The following is a 17,294-nucleotide window of genomic DNA, read 5'->3' as shown; positions in this document are numbered from 1 at the left end:
GCCTCAGTCCACCAGGGATGGACATCTTTAATTACTAAGAATCTGTAACCCAATACAATATAGCAAAGACAACATTTCCAAACTCCATGAATGTCACAAATCAGATAATTAAAATGGAGCAATAGCCTCAAACTACCTCTTAACTCAATACAATTTATAGTTTCACTTGAGATGAGCATGAGTCTGATTTTGTTCCCAAAATGTCTCAGACGACCTCTGCTTGCACTTCTCGCTCTTCCATTGGGTTATCAAACCCCTCCAAAAATGTTCTTGCTGATTCATGATGCCAGAGCAAACAAACTTTCTTCTCATGTCTGACCTATGCTGTGTCTGAGGATAGTAAAGCTGCCTCCTGTAATGCTCTTTTTAAAAATTAGGAAGACTGGGGTAGTTGAAGTGTCCCAGGTTTGGAAAATTATATATTTTCTTTCCTTTGAAGAATACTTCTCCGCTTTTCCTAACTAGTTACCAGTACAATTCTTTCTTTATCTCTGATGACAGAAATTCTTGAAGTATAGTTCCCCTTAAATTCCTTTTATTATGGTTTCTACTTCCCATTGTGCTCTCCACATAAACGGTGTTAATCTTCCCCATTTAGTATCAACAGTTCTGGGATACGCTTGTCAAAGAAAGAAAAGGAGTACTTGTGGCACCTTAGAGACTAACAGAGTCTAAGGTGCCACAAGTACTCCTTTTCTTTTTGCGGATACAGACTAACACGGCTGCTACTCTGAACCTTGTCAAAGAAAGTATTAGAGTTGGCTCTGTCCCCTCTATCTCTCTCCAGAAGCCTGAAGCTGAATAGCTCCTGACTCTTTACTCAATTTTTCACTATCTTCAGGGGGAAGACTGGTCCAATGGACGGAGACATGGTTCTGGATCCCAGCCCTGGCACTGATACCTTGGGGAAGCTACTTACCCTTTTTGTACTTATTTCCCCATCTCTAAAGTGTGATTCGTTACATTTGTAAAGTACTATGAGTCCATCAAGTGAAAAATGCTAAGTATTATTATGCAGCAATTTATTGTCTCATGTATGTGTTGGCCATTAAAATAGGCCCTTAATGTTAATTCTTCTTAAATTTCATTTTCTCCCCACATCTTTTAGAATTCACATTGTCAGTTTCTAGGGTAAATACCTTGCAAGTCAGTTGATCACATTTTTGATCAATACTGGGGACTACCATTAATCTCCTGTAGTACAGCTAGTACTGTGTCAGGCTGGCAAAAGAACAGCTGGCTTTTGCGGTGAGTCATATATGCATGTGCTGTCTACGACAGCTGCTGGGAAGTCTGAGGCTTAACTATGAAGTACACCAACTTATATTTTATGCAGGCATTCTGATTTGGAGGAGGAGGAAAACAAACAAACAAACAAACAGACAAACAAACAGACAAAGCCAATAAACGAAAAACTGGAAGCCATTAGAAAAGCCCAGCAGCTTCTCTGAAAACAATCTGGCAGCCTGAAGAGGAGGAGAGAAAACATGGTTTTGACACGAGCCCAATAACCTGAGAAAAATTAATAGGTGCTGGCCTTTAGCAGACGGTTTTATGGTACATAACAATGGTGCATGCAGAGTGGTTACCTCTTGATGTTTCTGCCAGCCCCTCCAAAACCGAGCAGAATATTTGCAGAAGACTGCATCTCCTAGTGCAGTGGGAAATAGCTACTAGATTTTGTTATCATATAAAATGTAACAATTTGACTTTTTCTATAAAAGACCAACAAAAATGTAAGGCTAATTTTTTTTTAAAAGTCAAGAATTTGGGGTGCCTCTGTTCTTTGTTGGCCAATTTTATACATTCAACATCTGATTTTCAAAAAAATGGTGAATATCCCACAATGCAAATAGAAAACAGTGGGAGATGCTGGTACTCTGAAAAGTCAAGCCTAAATTGTCTCAGATTGAGCTCCAAAAAACAGAGGCACCCAAAATGGGTGGACCCTTTTGAAAATGTTGGTGTTTGTCCTTAAAAGAACCAAAAGCCTTCAAAATATCATGTGAAGAAAAATAAGAGCTGAAGTAGTACAATTCAACACTGGGAGCCAGACATTTCTATTTCTATATATCTATCACCAAAAAATAGTTATGGTCAAGTTTGGATTTTTAAAAATCAATCTTCTCCTCATTGGCTGAGACCTTATCTGAATTTCAGACCAACTAGGTATTTTATAGCCTTTTAAAATAGTCTTCTGGACACAGTAGTCACTTCCTGATCTGAATTGTGTGGTGGTGGTGTTGTTGTATGTTGTTAAGTAGCTGCTGTGTTCCTCACCAGAGATGGTTGCTCCTCTGTAGAGAATTGTTGTATAGAAACACATACTGTATATTGTATTGTGTGTATATATACACATAAAACACATTATTGTGGATAAAAACTATGATTATTTGGATTTTTTAAAAGTGTGTAAGGGTTTTAAAAGATCACAATGGCTGCATTATGCAGGCCATCTTTCACAAGTACCAATAAAACCATATTACACTACCCTAAAGTCTATTCATGCCACATATATTTTACAGAAAAACTGTTTTGGAAAGTGTTCTTATTTTTAAATTCTAAACATCTTTTTCATATCCTTCCACCTTTGAAGCCAGACTCCCTTAGAACAATGATTTCCACTGCCCAGGATTCTGACAGAAAGGAAACAACTCTTACATTTTAGAAAGCTGCAAAAATTTCCTATAATTCCTTAATCATAGTTATTAATGTCACAATATTAAAGAGCTATGACTTCATACATCTATCTGGACTAGAAATAAATATCATGCCCCTTTTAAATGACTGACTTTCTAATAGGATAAAACTCCGATTTCTAATCCAGAGGGGCTAGCGGGAAATTGGGAGGAATTTATGAGGAAGAAGCAGAAAAAGGAGGAAGAGCTCCACTCTAACAAACCACTTGCACACGCACTGAGTTGTTTACTCTGAAACCTAATGGAGACATTTTAAACGGCAATATTGTTAACTATATCACTGCTGATTATTTTAGCAGAAACAACTAGTGAATGGGCTCCTGACACATTCTCAAACTGTTTCCCATAACTCCCCTGTTGTCAAAAACCCAAACTATCTCCTACCCAACTACCAAAAGTGCCAGCTTCCTTCCTCAATGTCAACAATCCAGTTACTTGTGGTCAGTACAAAAATCTGGGGCACACTGGGGGAGACAACATAAAATATATTGATTTTAATGTCAAAATAAACTCCACAAGAGAGACTGTGCTGACTGCGACAGTCACATTTGATTTATTAAGAGCCTCTATTTAAAAAATTTCAATGAAGCTGTCACAGAATTTTCAGTCTGCTCTAGCAGAGTGACACAGAATCAGAAACTTCTCCATAGAAGTCAGGTCCAGTTTGCCACAGAGCCTTGGTAATGACAGGTTTCAGAGTAGCAGCCGTGTTAGTCTGTATCCGCAAAAAGAAAAGGAGTAATTGTGGCACCTTAGAGACTAAATAAATTTGTTAGTCTCTAAGGTGCCACAAGTACTCCTTTTCTTTTTGGGGATAATGGTGTTTTTGAAATTAATTGCCACTTGGTATCTTTGCAACACAAACAAGAGCTGCATGTTTTGTTCAAAGGCATTAGATCTGCTTGTGTTGAACTTACTAAAGTGTAAAACAATTTAGGTAATGAAGAAAGTTGTTAACATCACATTGCAACTAATTTTCTGTCTACTTCTATGAGAAACAGCATTAGCTCCCATGCCAAAACCTATAAATCAGTGTGGTGAAAAGGTAATTTTTAGACAAGTGTTCTAGCCAGAAAAAAAAGGCATGGGGGTAGGGGAGGTAGAGTCAGAAAGGAGAAATTTACGTTTAAATACAATCGTTTAAAAGACGTCTGTAAGATTTCAGTAGCTCAAACACTTCTGAAGGTTTCCCACAGAGTCTGAGGTGAAGGGGGTCAATTGTGAAAGCACTATCAAGAGATGACAATTACAGAATAGGGGTTTTTCACTGGTTTCTCTGCTAGCTGTTTCTTGCATGTTAAAAGTACAAGAAGTTGTTATTTTGGGTTGGTTTGGTTTGTTGTGAATTATTTTTCATCATTTATCACAAAGTAATCATAATACTCACAGAGGAGTAACACTAATTTTATAATTTATGGTCCACTGTGTTAGGATATTTGATAGCTTTGCTAACTATTACTAATATTATTATTATTATTATTAGGAGAAAATATTTTCTTTAAAAATATATATATTAGCTAACAAGTGATAGTATATTTTAAAATCCCAGTATAGACAAGGCAAGTTGCAGTTTTCACACTTTAACTGGTCAAGGTGAATTATAGGTTCCCCCACTAGAGCTTACCTTAAGCAGCTGACGTGTTAAAACTACAATTTGCCCTATCTATGCTAGAATTTAAAAATATGCTAGCTATCATCCTTTAAAAAAGGAAGGGCTCTGCTATCCCGTCTATTTCCTGGTGTGAACAAGCCTTTAAAGGCTAGGTTTTGTGGGAAAGGGTGGGAGGAGAAAGAGTCCACCTTTGGTTGGTGGTAAAGCCTTTTTTAAAACAGTGGTTTCCCTCAGAGATGACAAAACTGCAACCACTGCAAAGAAATCTAAACTCAAAGAAACAAGCTGGTAAAAGCAATCTAGAGTCAGAATTTCTCAAAAGGAATATCTATGCTTAAAAAAAGAAATCCATTGTAGAACTGTAAGTTATTAAAATAAAACTTTTACCTTTATTTTTATTTTCAAGAGAAAAAACAAAGTACTGTTCAATAACAGAGGAGCTGGGAGCTCTGCAGTCCACAAAATCTGATGCTCTCTTCTAAACCACAGTGTTTTGTGGCATAAGGGACCAATGAAACCTATATAATCCTCCAGTTCAGGCTCTGCAGAAGCAAAGATCTATACTGAATTTTCAAATTCTCAGATGAAACTTTCAAGGCCAGATTTTCAGCATCCACAATTGGGCCTAGATTTTCAAAAGAGCTCAGCTCCCCCTTTAGGCACACAGATGAAGTGGCCAGATTGTCAAAAGTGTTCTGTACCCCGCAGCTCCCATAAGCTCAATGAGAACTGTTGGGGGCTGAGCCCTTTTGAAAATCAGTCTCTCCATACAAATGCCTACAGCACAGTTCATCTCTTTGGAAAGCCTGATCACCTATTCAGGTGCCTAGCAGGGAGCTGTTAGATGCTGCTGAGCTTTTTAAAAAAATCTGTCCCTGAAAGTTTAAAAACAAAAAAAGATGGTGCTAAGCTATACAATGGGCCAGATTCTCTGGTGAATCTCATCAATAAAAATCCAGAATAACTCGATTTAAAATCTTTAGTGGATTTACTCTAGATTACACTAGTGTAAATGATAGCAAAATCTGGCTCATTGTCCTATCTTCAGAGTTAATAGATTAGTATCACACCTTTAAAGGGTTTAGACTGACAACTGTTAAACTGTGAAAACATCAAAATATACCTTATTGAAAAGGACGTACAGTAAGGCAAATGCAACATTCAATAATGTACCATGTCGGTGTATATACATTATATATTCCATCCAAGAAAATGTTAAAAGAACGTTAAGGATGCTAAGTCAATCTGTCAAAAGTTAGGAAATGCCTAAACTATAGGCGGTGCTATCAGCTCTGACATTAATATATAGAGTAAATCCTGAGCAATATACAATTAACACATAATGTACTATATGTATACACTATGTCACACCATTATGTGTAATTGTCTGATGCACTGGATTTCCTGTATCTTCCCATTAAAGAAGGTAGATATCTGAGATAAAATGCTGTAGTCATATTCTATGAACAGTGTTCTCCTTTAGGGTCCAGAACATTTTTGGGCCTGTAATAAATGAGGGGGGTGGGGGGTAGCCAAGCAGAGAACAGACACCAAGAGGGATTTTACAGCTAACTGGCTGGCTGGGTGTTCATAAACAGGGACTACCACCCTTCATTTATTACAGGGCCTAAACAAGGTGACCATTTTCCTTTCATCCATTTGCTTTTTAAAGCATAAAACAGCTACATCGGTAAACTGTTAACATTATGTAAAAGAAAAAAGAAAAGAAAAGAAAGAATCAGCTTCCTTTTCCAAAAGTGCACAGAACATTTTTGCAGAAGCTAGCACATCTGGGGCTATATTACTGAAAATCACAGCTTCACAATAAATACCATATGAAATAACATATTCTGGTGACAACCACTTTCTTTGCGGGGGAGTGAAGGGGATGTTTAAAGAGTGGGGGAAGAGATAGGAGTGTGTCACAGATTCCGTGGAGCCATCAAGAAGCCAGATGGTACAGCAACACTGATGAAGTTGTTGAAAATACTGTATGAAACAGACACTGTTAAAGGTCAGTGAGCCCAAAATTTGATATAGCTAGCAAGGACGAGGAGTGGTTTGTAAAGTCAATGAGCCAGATCCTCCACTTATGGAAACTGGCACAGTTCTATTAACCTCAGTGGATCCTGTGACACAGAAGTCCATTGGTGGTTCACTACTCTGTGTCAGTAACTCATGTCAGGACTCAATACCCTGAAAGGTGACATGTAAGGTACTGTACACACACTGGTTCCAAAAATCATTTCATAGTGGATGTACGGGTTGTGTACAAACAGTTATAGATATGTGCTAGAATTGTGTTCCTAACATGTATTTGGAAAGTAGAGCCTAAGCCATGCCTGGGCCAGACAAAGAAATGTGATTCCACCTGCTTGAACGTGTGTCTCTGATGTAAATTAGGCAAGTAGTACCAAAGACAAAGAAAAGCACATTTACATGCAACATAAACAAAGCCATTAGGAGAGCACGTGGGTCAAGATGACCACTTAATCTTCCCACGGGATGGAGGATGCACCGCCAGGAAGCCTGCCTGCTGCTTGTAACAGGGTCAGTGAACACTGGGAGATATAAGCAGAAACAGAAAGCCATGATGGTAGCCATGACTTGGATGATTAAAGGGGCCAAAGCTCTTAAAAATCACAGAACGCTGGAGCGTTCAGTCAAGGGGTTGAAGTCACTGGAAACTGTGTTTAGATGAGAAATCTGCTTAGGCAAAGATTGTAACTGGCTGAAATTAAGTTTTAGTCTTAGAAGCGTATTTTTACTTTTGTTTGCTTGTAACCTTTTCTATCTTTATTCCTTATACTTGGTATCACTTACTCCTATGTCCTTTTGTTAAATAAACTGGTTTTACTTTTACTATAAACCACCAGTTCAGTGCACGGATTGAAATAAGAGTGTTTGTCAAACCCCAGTTCTATTAATGAGCTGCAGTGTATTGTCTCTTTAAAGGAGCAACAAACTTGGTAACTTCTCTAAGTGCTCAGTGAGAGGCCTGGGCACTGCAGGGAGACAGTCAGGGGAAAATTTGGGACTGGAGGGTATAGGGGTCACCATGTAAAAAGTAACTGGACAGTGGAAGCCAGTATGTGACCCACATGCTTGTCAGCCGGCTGTTTGTGTCAGCTGGCTGTGAGTCACAGCAGCAGAGCATTTGAGGTACCCAGAGTTGCAGGGCGGGTTGTGACACAACCCCTTACTGGTCTGGGTTGCACCCAAAAGTGTCACAGAGCCATATCCGTTTACACTTTCGGAGAATCTGAACCATTGTGATTCTTAATGTTTCATTATTCTTTTAAATGCTTCAGTTCTCTTCTTTACAAAACAGGTCAGCAGCTCTATAGTAACAAAGCAACTGTGCACACGAGAAAAATGTTTGGTAAAGAAATACATTTCACTTTCATGTTTCCAAGCATTTATTACGGACATCTTCTATTTTAAGATTTTTTTGAAAAAATCATGGAATCTTAGAATTCAGCAATGGAAAAAGACATTAAGTCATAGAACCCCTCCCTCTTTCAGTGCACAACTACAGTATATTTTCATCTACTTTGTCTAATCCAGTTTTAAATGACCATTTAAAAAGCACTGTGATTACTCAGAGGACAATAACGAGGGACAAGAAAAAGGATTTTAATCACAGCTCCCCCTCCATGGCTTGGGTAAACAATGCTCCTTCACCATATCTCCCCACTTCTCGTTGGCTGCTGTCTTGCCAGCTCTTTCATCTTATTCAATCAGCTTTTGTCACTGTTTGAGGGAAAGTTTTATTGGCTTTCATATAGTCATCTGATTACCATATAACAAGAACTAGAAGCTGTCAGATTATTTAAATGTATGGTAGAGGTTCTGTCACCCCTTGAACATTATTATTAATAGAAGCTCAGATATTATAGCAATGAGTGAAACAGAAATGCCTATGAATGAATAACACAGAGTCAAGGCTTGACCCAGGGTCCGAAGCAGGATGGGGCATGATAGCCTCTTTTCAACACCTATTATTTACCAGTTATCTCAAAACCAAGAGCATGCCAGGTGACTCACAGAACACAGAGCAGACATAGGCCCTCTCCAAGAGAGCCAGTGCTAGCTCGCTGGGGGCCCTATGCAGGAATATTTTTGCTCCTCCCATACTAAAACAGGCAAGTTCTTATAATAAGCAAATAGCAGGCCCCCTTGAGTTGCTCAGGACCCCAACAATTGCTTTGTCTGCTTACGCTTAGCGCTGGATTTGCTCTCCAAGGTGATGTTATGCATCCCTTTCTCATCTCCCTACCAGTCCAGGCCCCATAGAGTCCCCCATCTCCCACAGCTACCCCCATACTTAATATGCTTTCATTCCAGCCTAGCTATCTCATAGATTTAGACTGGAGTGGAAGAGCTGGCTTTGCACTACGGAGATTAAAAGAAAAACAAAAACCAGCCAATCAGATGGTGCCTATGTTCAATGGCATGGGCCAGGCTCCTAGATGCAGAGGCACCTGTGGCTGCTTCCTGAGTCTCTGGTAGATCCTGAAGCTCTTCCTCTGTGGAAAATAGGGAGGGGACCCTGTTCCCTGGGGTCTAGCTCTGTAATGAAGCCAGGAGACCAAAACCCTCTGCATGGGAGGAAGGTGTTTGGAAGGGTAGGGATCTTAGGTAAATATGCTTCCAACAGCATCACACAAACAACCTTCTGGGATCCCATCCCTCTTTCAATGGGTTGGGCCCTCAGAGACTAATGAGGCCCTTGCCGTCTCTTATTTGAAAATTTAAAAAAAACGAAAACCCTAAATAACCCCTGTAGAGGTACTGCATTCAGGGGGCTGTGGAATGAATAAAGTAACAAATACTAGAGTAGGGCCCCCCTCTTTTAGAAAACGGAGAGTTCCTTGGGGATGGGGCAGAGGGAACAATGGTGATTACCGGAGATCCAGTGTTATCTCCAAACTGTCCTGCAGCCAAAGCCAAGGTATCTTTATTATACTGTTACAGGAGTACATTCTTATGAGGTACTCCGGGACGCTGGCCATTCAGCCAGAGGGAATCTGCCTTACACTCCCCTCTTAGAAAGGCAATGGCTATCAGCAATATCTCCTCCTTGAAATCTAGCAGGGGTGGAATCACTGACTCAGCCCTGGGCAGTGACAAGAACTTAGACAGATATATAAATGCTTAACAGATGCTCCTCCCTCAAAGTGTGTTTATGCTTCCAAGAGGAAGAACACTATGGAGACTGCTTTGACCCACTGAGTTTTACTGGAGACTCTCTGCTTGGTCTCACCTAAGAGGATTAACAGACACCAAGTGAAGTTTGATTAATTTGTTATTAATAGGGCTGTCAAGCAATTAAAAAATTAATTGCAATTAATCGCACTGTTAAACAATAGGATACCATTTATTTAAATATTTTTGGATGTTTTCTCCATTTTCAAATATATTGGTTTCAATTACAACACAGAATACAAAGTGTAGAGTGCTCATTTTATATTTATTTTTGATTACAAATATTTGCACTGTAAAAAAGAAATAGTATTTTTCAATTCACCTAATACAAGTACTGTAGTGCAATCTTTTTATCATGCAAGTTGAACTTACATACGTAGAATTATGTACAAAAATAACTGCATTCAAAAGTAAAACGATGTAAAACTTTAGAGCTTACGAGTCCACTCAGTCCTACTTCTTGTTCAGCCAATCACTCAGTCAAACAAATTTGTTTACATGTGCAGGAGATAATGCTGTCTGCTTCTTGTTTACAATGTCACCTGAAAGTGTGAAGAGGTGTTCTCAAGGAACTGCTGCAGCTGGCGTCACAAGGTATTTACAAGCCACATGTGCTAAAGATTCATATGTCCCTTCATACTTCATCCACCATTCCGGGGGACATGCTGTCCATGCTGATAAATTCTGCTCACTAACAATCCAAAGCAGTGCGGACCAACACATGTTCATTTTCATAATCTGAGTCAGATGCCACCAGTAGAAGGTTGATTTTCTTTTTTGGAGGTTTGGGTTCTGTAGTTTCTGCATTGGAGTATTGCTGAAGCATGAAGGGGCATACAATGTTTAGCATATCTGGTATGTAAATACCTTGGAATGCCGGCTACAAAAATCCCATGCAAATGTCTGTTCTCATTTTCTGATGACATTGTAAGCAAGAAGTGGACAGAATAATCTCCTGTAAACGTAAATAAACTTATTTGTTTTAGCGACTGGCTGAACAAGAAGTAGGACTGAATGGACTTGTAGGATCTGAAGTTTTACACTGTTTTGTTTTTGAGTGCAGTTATATGACAAAAAAAATCTACATTTGTAAGTTACAAGTACTGTAGTGCAAACTTTGTCATGAAAGTGTATGCCGCAAACTGAAAAAATACTATTTCTTTTGTTTATCAATTTTATAGTGCAAATATTTGTAATAAAAAATAATATACACTTTGTTTTCAATTACAACACAGAATACAATATATATGAAAATGTAGAAAAACATCCAAAATATTTAATAAATTTCAATTGGTATTCTATTGTTTAACAGTGGGATTCAAACTGCGATGAATCACAATTAATTTTTGAGTTAATTACATGAGTTAACTGCAATTAATTGACAGCCCAAGTTATTTTGGATATTATGTGTCCAGTAGTATTGTTATGACTAATATAAATTTACTAACTAAATAGACAATAGCACCTTAGCTCTCTCCTTTTAAATATTGGTTTCCTATTCCTAACATAAGAACCTACTTAAAGAACAAGGGGGAAAAAAGCTGCTAGTTTTTGCCAGATAAGAAATAGACGATGAAATGTGAATTTACTTACCTCTGTGCAAGCAACAGAGCCCCCGCTATCCCTTTAATTAGGAGAGACCATCCACTTTGTTTATCTGCCTAAGCAACCTGGTTGTCTAATCTGAGTGGATGTCACCCACCTGCAAGCCTCTCTGTTCAGAATGCCATATTGCAGTAGTGCTAAGTGCACTCGTGTTTTGTACGTAAACAAGCTAAGCCCTGCATCCTCATCAATCCTTACTCAGGCAAAACTCCCACTGGGAGGAAGGATGGAATAAGACCTGACTCAGAGCACTGACTCCTTTGATGAGTTTATTATAATCAGTTCAAGACTATGTAATAAAACATGACATGAAGAGATTATTCATATCCTGACAAAAAATATTCTGTTCAAAAGGGGATTTCTCAACCCCAGTGTCTAAGGACAGCATCTCTCATGTTATATAGTACATGAAATAGCACCACCAGATCATTTGGTCACTGGTTTTTGAGGACTGTCACTGGTTTTTCACACTACCATTTTGAAACATGAGCCTGACTTCAGTGGAATTCACTCCCTTACACTATTTGGCTTGGTGTGTTTACTTCACAATGTCAATATATCAGCTATAAGTCATTCAGGATACAGAACAGCTGCTCACTTGCAAGCCCTAAACTCTGAACCCCAACAATCCACCTGCTGAATCTACAGCCAGCTTCATGAAAGAGATGGACAAAATATAGGTTTGGGGAGTTTAATATGTTTTTTGATTTGGGCTTTTGGGTGCTACTGGACTACAAAGAGTAAGACAAAATAAAATTGAACAATGTTGCAAACAATTTACAGCATGACCAAAAAAAAAGGACATCCGAACAAAACAATTTTAAAGGAAACTGGCCTTGTTTGTGATTCAGATAGAATCAACAGTTCATAAATATCGTATCATAAATTAGGGCACTCTGTCAGGAGACCTGAGTTTTACCTTTTAATCTACCACTGATGCACTGTGGAACAAGGGGCAAAATTTTCAGTGCCAAACTAATAAAAATGGCCTCTAGCTTTTGGTGCCTCAGTTTTTGGCAGTCCACCCTTAGATGCTTAGATACAAAGTATCTCAAGGTAGGCACAGAAAAAACAACAACAACCAGGCACTAAAAGTTTGAGGCCACCTTCCAAAATTTGGGCCTAAGTGCCTCTGTTTCTCAGTTCTACCATGTATAAAATGGGGGTAAAATGCTTACTCAGCTTCATGAAACACTTTGAAATCTATGGATAAAAAGCACTGCATCCCTGCTCAGTATCATTAATATCACATCCTATCTAAATTACCAATTTACTTTTCTTTGAATCAGCTGAATAAAATTCCCAGAGCTAAGAAGCAATTTTATAGAATGCTGAAGCTTTAAGCTTGCTTAGGGTTGACAAATCCGTAACGTTGCTTGTCCTCATGATGATTCAACACTATTAATTATCAAATAAAGTCATGTTATTTGAGCTAAGTATTATGCTAACAGACAGATTTTCAACAGCATGGACCAAATTCAACCCCTGAACCAAATTCATCTAATTCCCTGAGCATAATGCTCAACATTTACTGCCTCATAGGAGTACGAACTGCCTCAGGCAGTGGTTCTCAAACTTGTTCCGCCGCTTGTGCAAGGAAAGCCCCTGCCAGGCCGGGCCGGTTTGTTTAACTGCCATGTCCACAGGTTCGGCCAATCGTGGCTCCCACTGGCCGCAGTTTGTTGCTCCAGGCCAATGGGAGCTGCTGGAAGTGGTGCAGGCCGAGGGCACAAGCGGCGGAACAAGTTTGGGAACCACTGGCCTAGGGAGGTCATGAAAGCTACTTCACTGGATGTTTTCAAAAGGAGGCTGGATAGCCATCTGTCTTGAATGGTTTAGACACAATGAATCCTGCATCTTGGCAGGAGGTTAGACTAGATGATGCTTGTGGTCCCTTCAGAATCACACGGTTCTATGATCCTGTGACACCAATCCAGAGAATGAAGTGATAGCCTATAAGCACAGTTTGTGGAGTAAAACCACACACACAGTATTTCAGAATCCACTTTTTGCATGCTTAGAGGAGAACTGTCACCCCTTTGACAGGTTTAAAATATTTCCCATCAAATTATTTATCACCTCTGAATTAAAAAGGGAAAACAAAAGCTTTAGCACTAGAAGTATGAGCTTTGTTTCATATCACTGCCCTTTATGAACCTAAAGTTTTCTGGTATGTCTCCTGGTGTGATAGGTAGGATTAGGCTCAGCTTGGTTACGATTCTGTTCTCTAGCAGAGAGTTGGCTGAAGCTAGTTGGCCTAACCATAGTCTACTATGGTAGACCCCTCCTGGCCTTGGAGTGTGGGGGACAGCAATTCCCCCCCCCCCCACGGGGGGACTGGAAAGTGGAAAGAAAGATCTTATCATGCCCACATAAAATAACTCATTTTGTTCTAAAACATGTTTGGGACCTCAATTCCCCCATCTCAGATGGCAATCATATGGAGGACTGCAGAAACGTCCATGGAAAAAACAAGGGAAGAAAAAGGAACCTGGATAAACAGTGAGTTACTCAGAGACCTCTTTTACATGAGGTCCCTGCTTATCAACCCCAAGTGGCTCAGCATCAAGCCCTCATTTTCCCCTGAGCACAACCATGCTCAGGATCTACTGGCCAGGTGCACAGCCTGCTTACAAGGCAATCTTATGGGTCTTATAAGCAGGTCTCAGGTTTTGACCCAGTGACAGTAATGATGTGGTTAATATCTGGTACATCTGTTCTACAATTCTAGCTGTATAGGAAATTATGAGTCCAGAGAGAGTTTTCCAAGTTAGACTCAAAATGACAGGATAACTGTACTCAAATATCAGGAAAGATCAATTTTCAAATTGTTTATTCTTACAGTATTTTTTAAACATTAGTAGAAGAACCTAGGGGTAGGGAAAGGGAACCACACACTGTTAAATGCCTCCTTTATAGTTCATAACTGAGATGAAGATACTGGAAAGTCAGTTTGCTTAAATAATCTAGCCAAAGCTATGGTAAGGGCAAATCAAGGTCTGTGCTTCACAAGAGAAAGGCATCTAAGTTTGGGGGTATTAGGGGAGGAAGCAGCTGCCATCATACAGTATATTTTATATGCCGTCACGTTTACAGGATTCAAAATTTCACATTGTAGCACTGATCTTTGACACATTGGATCAAATTCAGTCTTGATGTACTCAGCCCCAACTCTACTGAAATCACTGCAGTCACACCAGTGCTAATCTGACCCAACCTAGTCAACTAACCTCATAATAATTATTTGCCTTTCCTTTGATTTAAAACTTTTTAGAGCTCACTCCCTTCTTGGGACTCGTTCACTGGGGCAACATGCCTGCATCATGCGAAAGTTTAGCTTTGAGTCTTCATCTTGCTTTTGCTGCTATATGCAGAATGCTCAGAGGAAGCACCTTAACCAAACTAGGCCATGATTGACAAGGTTCGGTGATAGACTGTGGTCTGTTTGTGTGAAATGCACTTGACCTGCTTTGTCATTAGCCCTACCTCGTGTACAGTGCCACAAAACGCTGTGGTAGTTAACACTTCTTCATAAACTAAAATTAAGACCTGCTGGAAAAGTCTTATAAAATGAAGCAAGTAATTTACCGTATTTATAAAATTATTACGAACGGATGCATTGCATATGGCTTTTTCATGTAGTTTAGAAAACTGAGACTTTTCTATTTCTTATAGAATTCTCAGACTCTCCCCTTCCACCCACTCCCTCTTAACCAATCAGTTTAATTCTATAATATACATTTTACACTTTGCCAGCCTCCCTCTCCCCCAGTATTACCCTGGAGAAACAGTCCTTTGGCTTTCTGAAGCTAGCTGACATTTTCATGTAAAAGTCTTTGGGGTGGTGGAAGAGTAACAGTTCATCTAGCTGTATAGATGATAATAATAACTAATAAATTGGTTAGTCTCTAAGGTGCCACAAGTACTCCTTTTCTTCTAGCTGTATAGGAAACTCTTGACTTTTGGTGGCTGGTTGATATGGAAAAAAGGATGCTTTGGCATCTCAAAAGTGATGTGGCATTAAAGAGTTTATTAATGACAGCCCTCTTTGTTCCTGCAGCCACCAGTGAAGATACAGCAAAGGAAATGGAGGAGCTGCAGTTATGCATTTGCAATACACAAAGTCCTTGTTTTCCCACTAGGCACTGCAGAATAGCAATTGTCCATTCACAGCACATAGCACATCCTCTGCATTTCAGAGCTAATATTTTTGCAGTCCTTAAGCTGGTGCATTTGAGACTAGCACAGTTAATTTTTTTCTTAGTCCTCTGAAGTGCACTACATGAGCTACTAGTGCTCAGTTGATGTTTCTGGTTATATGACCGGACTATAAAAGATATACTTTTTGAGAAATTAAGAAAAAGCTTTTGTATACACAGTAACATTGTCAAAGTGGCTCATATGATCTTCCATTCCATAACTTGAGAAAACCTGAAGATTGCTACCAATCACCTGACAAAAGCATATACATTTACTCTGCATTTTAATTTAATTAGCAACAGAAATTGGCTGTTTGGATAGGATTTTTTTTTTTTTTAAACGCACAAGAGCTCCTTGGTTAAGTGGCTCCTCCTCTTGCATGCTAGAATCACACTCCTGAAAACAATGTTAGTTTTATGTTAGCTGTTGCTCTCGTTTCCTGCAGCACATACCGTTCACTGTAATACTGCAATAGTCATTCAAGTTTGACCACAGGCTGCCCAAAGATTAATTGAACCTATAAGTCATTAAGTAGCCATCAGGTTGCGTTAGTTCAGTTTCTAATTAAATTTCCACTTCTCTAGCTAGCTGGCAACAGCGATCTGAAAAGTGGCGATGACAGAACACAAGCAATTTCCCCTGCCCCCATTTTTGCATGTAAGTTAAAGCAGGAGCTTCGTTTCCACTTGTGACTTTTAAATCCAGAGCAAGTAAAGCATCCTAAGCATGTAGTAATAAAATGAAGTGGAACATGTACTCCCAAAGAATATATACTTCACTGCTCTATTTTTTTGTCCCCAATCCCCCCTCTCTCTCTGCTCGCGTCTCAAGCCAACTCGAAAACACCCTCAAGGGACAGGACTGAGTCCTCTTTTTCACACCCCTTCCCCCCCACCCCATCCAACGAAGTGAACCAACTGCAAGGTCTTTGCTCATGCCATTGAAATGTTAGGACTGAGGACAGCATACAGGAAAAGCAATCTCACTTTCCTCAGTGGGCTCATAAAGTGCCACAATGACAGAACCTCTCTTTCCTTTTCTTTTGCCCTCAAGGGTTAAATTAACACAAGTTAAAACGTCCCGCTGCCTTGAAGAAAAAGGGAGGAAATTCAAAAGCCGGTTGCTGCAGTAACAATCACTAATAATAATAATAAAAAAAAACAACCCCAAACCATTTTCTCCAAATAAAAGTATTATCTCCCTCCCCCACTTTGCACTTTTAGTTCCTCCTTAAAAAAAAAAACCATGCTGCCTCTTTTAGATTTGCCGTACATACCTCAACCATTAAACAAGACATTTAACCATAGTGGCAGTTCTGTGACCTTTGAATGCCGTGAAATCTCTAAGCGGTGCGGCTCGTTCATGAAGACTTGTACCGCAGAATCCAGCAACTGCATCCAGGATTAGGGATAGCATTAAGTAACAACAGCAACTAAAGAGGGGGGCGGGGGGGGGGGCGGGAAACCCAAACAAACCCAAGAAGCCAAAAGGCTCCGCGACTCGCTGCTACAAGAGTGCACTTTTCTCCCAGGCAAGTGCTGGGACAGAGCGGAGCCCGCTGCCCGTCTGACTGACCGCGTTAGCAGGCAGAAGGCCGTGCGCGGCTGGGAGGTGCTGTCAACTGCCACAAGCAAGGCAAGGCAGACCAATCGGCGGCAGCACTGTCAGCTCGCTGGAGGGGAGCCGTTTCTGTTTATGTTTCCTCATTTCCAGAGTGACGTCAAAGGGTTTAGTTTTTCCCCTGCATGTGCTATTCATTTTAAAGGACTACTATGGGAAGAATGTGGCAGTGACCGAGGCAGGCTACCCCACTCAAAAGACACCAGAGCCTCACTTTATCAGTCCTGGATCTCGCTTGGAAATTCTTTGCAGTCAGATGTACCGGAAAGATCCAAACTATCCAGGCAAAACAGGGAAAGAGCCATGTAGATAGGGATATATTTATGTGCCCTTAAATGAACTTAAGACAT

General features: G+C 39.8%; 1 protein-coding gene across 2 annotated transcripts in view; it reads right to left on the bottom strand.

The window, feature by feature from the left end:
- Nucleotides 1–16,759, bottom strand: part of PDE7B (phosphodiesterase 7B) — a 275,590-nt gene extending 258,831 nt beyond the window's left edge. For both annotated transcript variants that reach the window (XM_084622855.1, XM_084622856.1), the window contains exon 1: nt 16,601–16,759. In XM_084622855.1, coding sequence (XP_084478981.1) covers nt 16,601–16,621 — 21 coding nt within the window. In that variant the 5' untranslated portion in view covers nt 16,622–16,759. The remainder of the gene's footprint in view (nt 1–16,600) is intronic.
- Between the last annotated feature and the right edge of the window lie 535 nt (nt 16,760–17,294).

The sequence above is a fragment of the Lepidochelys olivacea genome, assembly GCF_965140295.1.
Source record: "Lepidochelys olivacea isolate rLepOli2 genome assembly, chromosome: 3".
Lineage (NCBI taxonomy): Eukaryota > Metazoa > Chordata > Testudines > Cheloniidae > Lepidochelys > Lepidochelys olivacea.
This window is presented reverse-complemented; position numbering and strand designations above follow the sequence as displayed.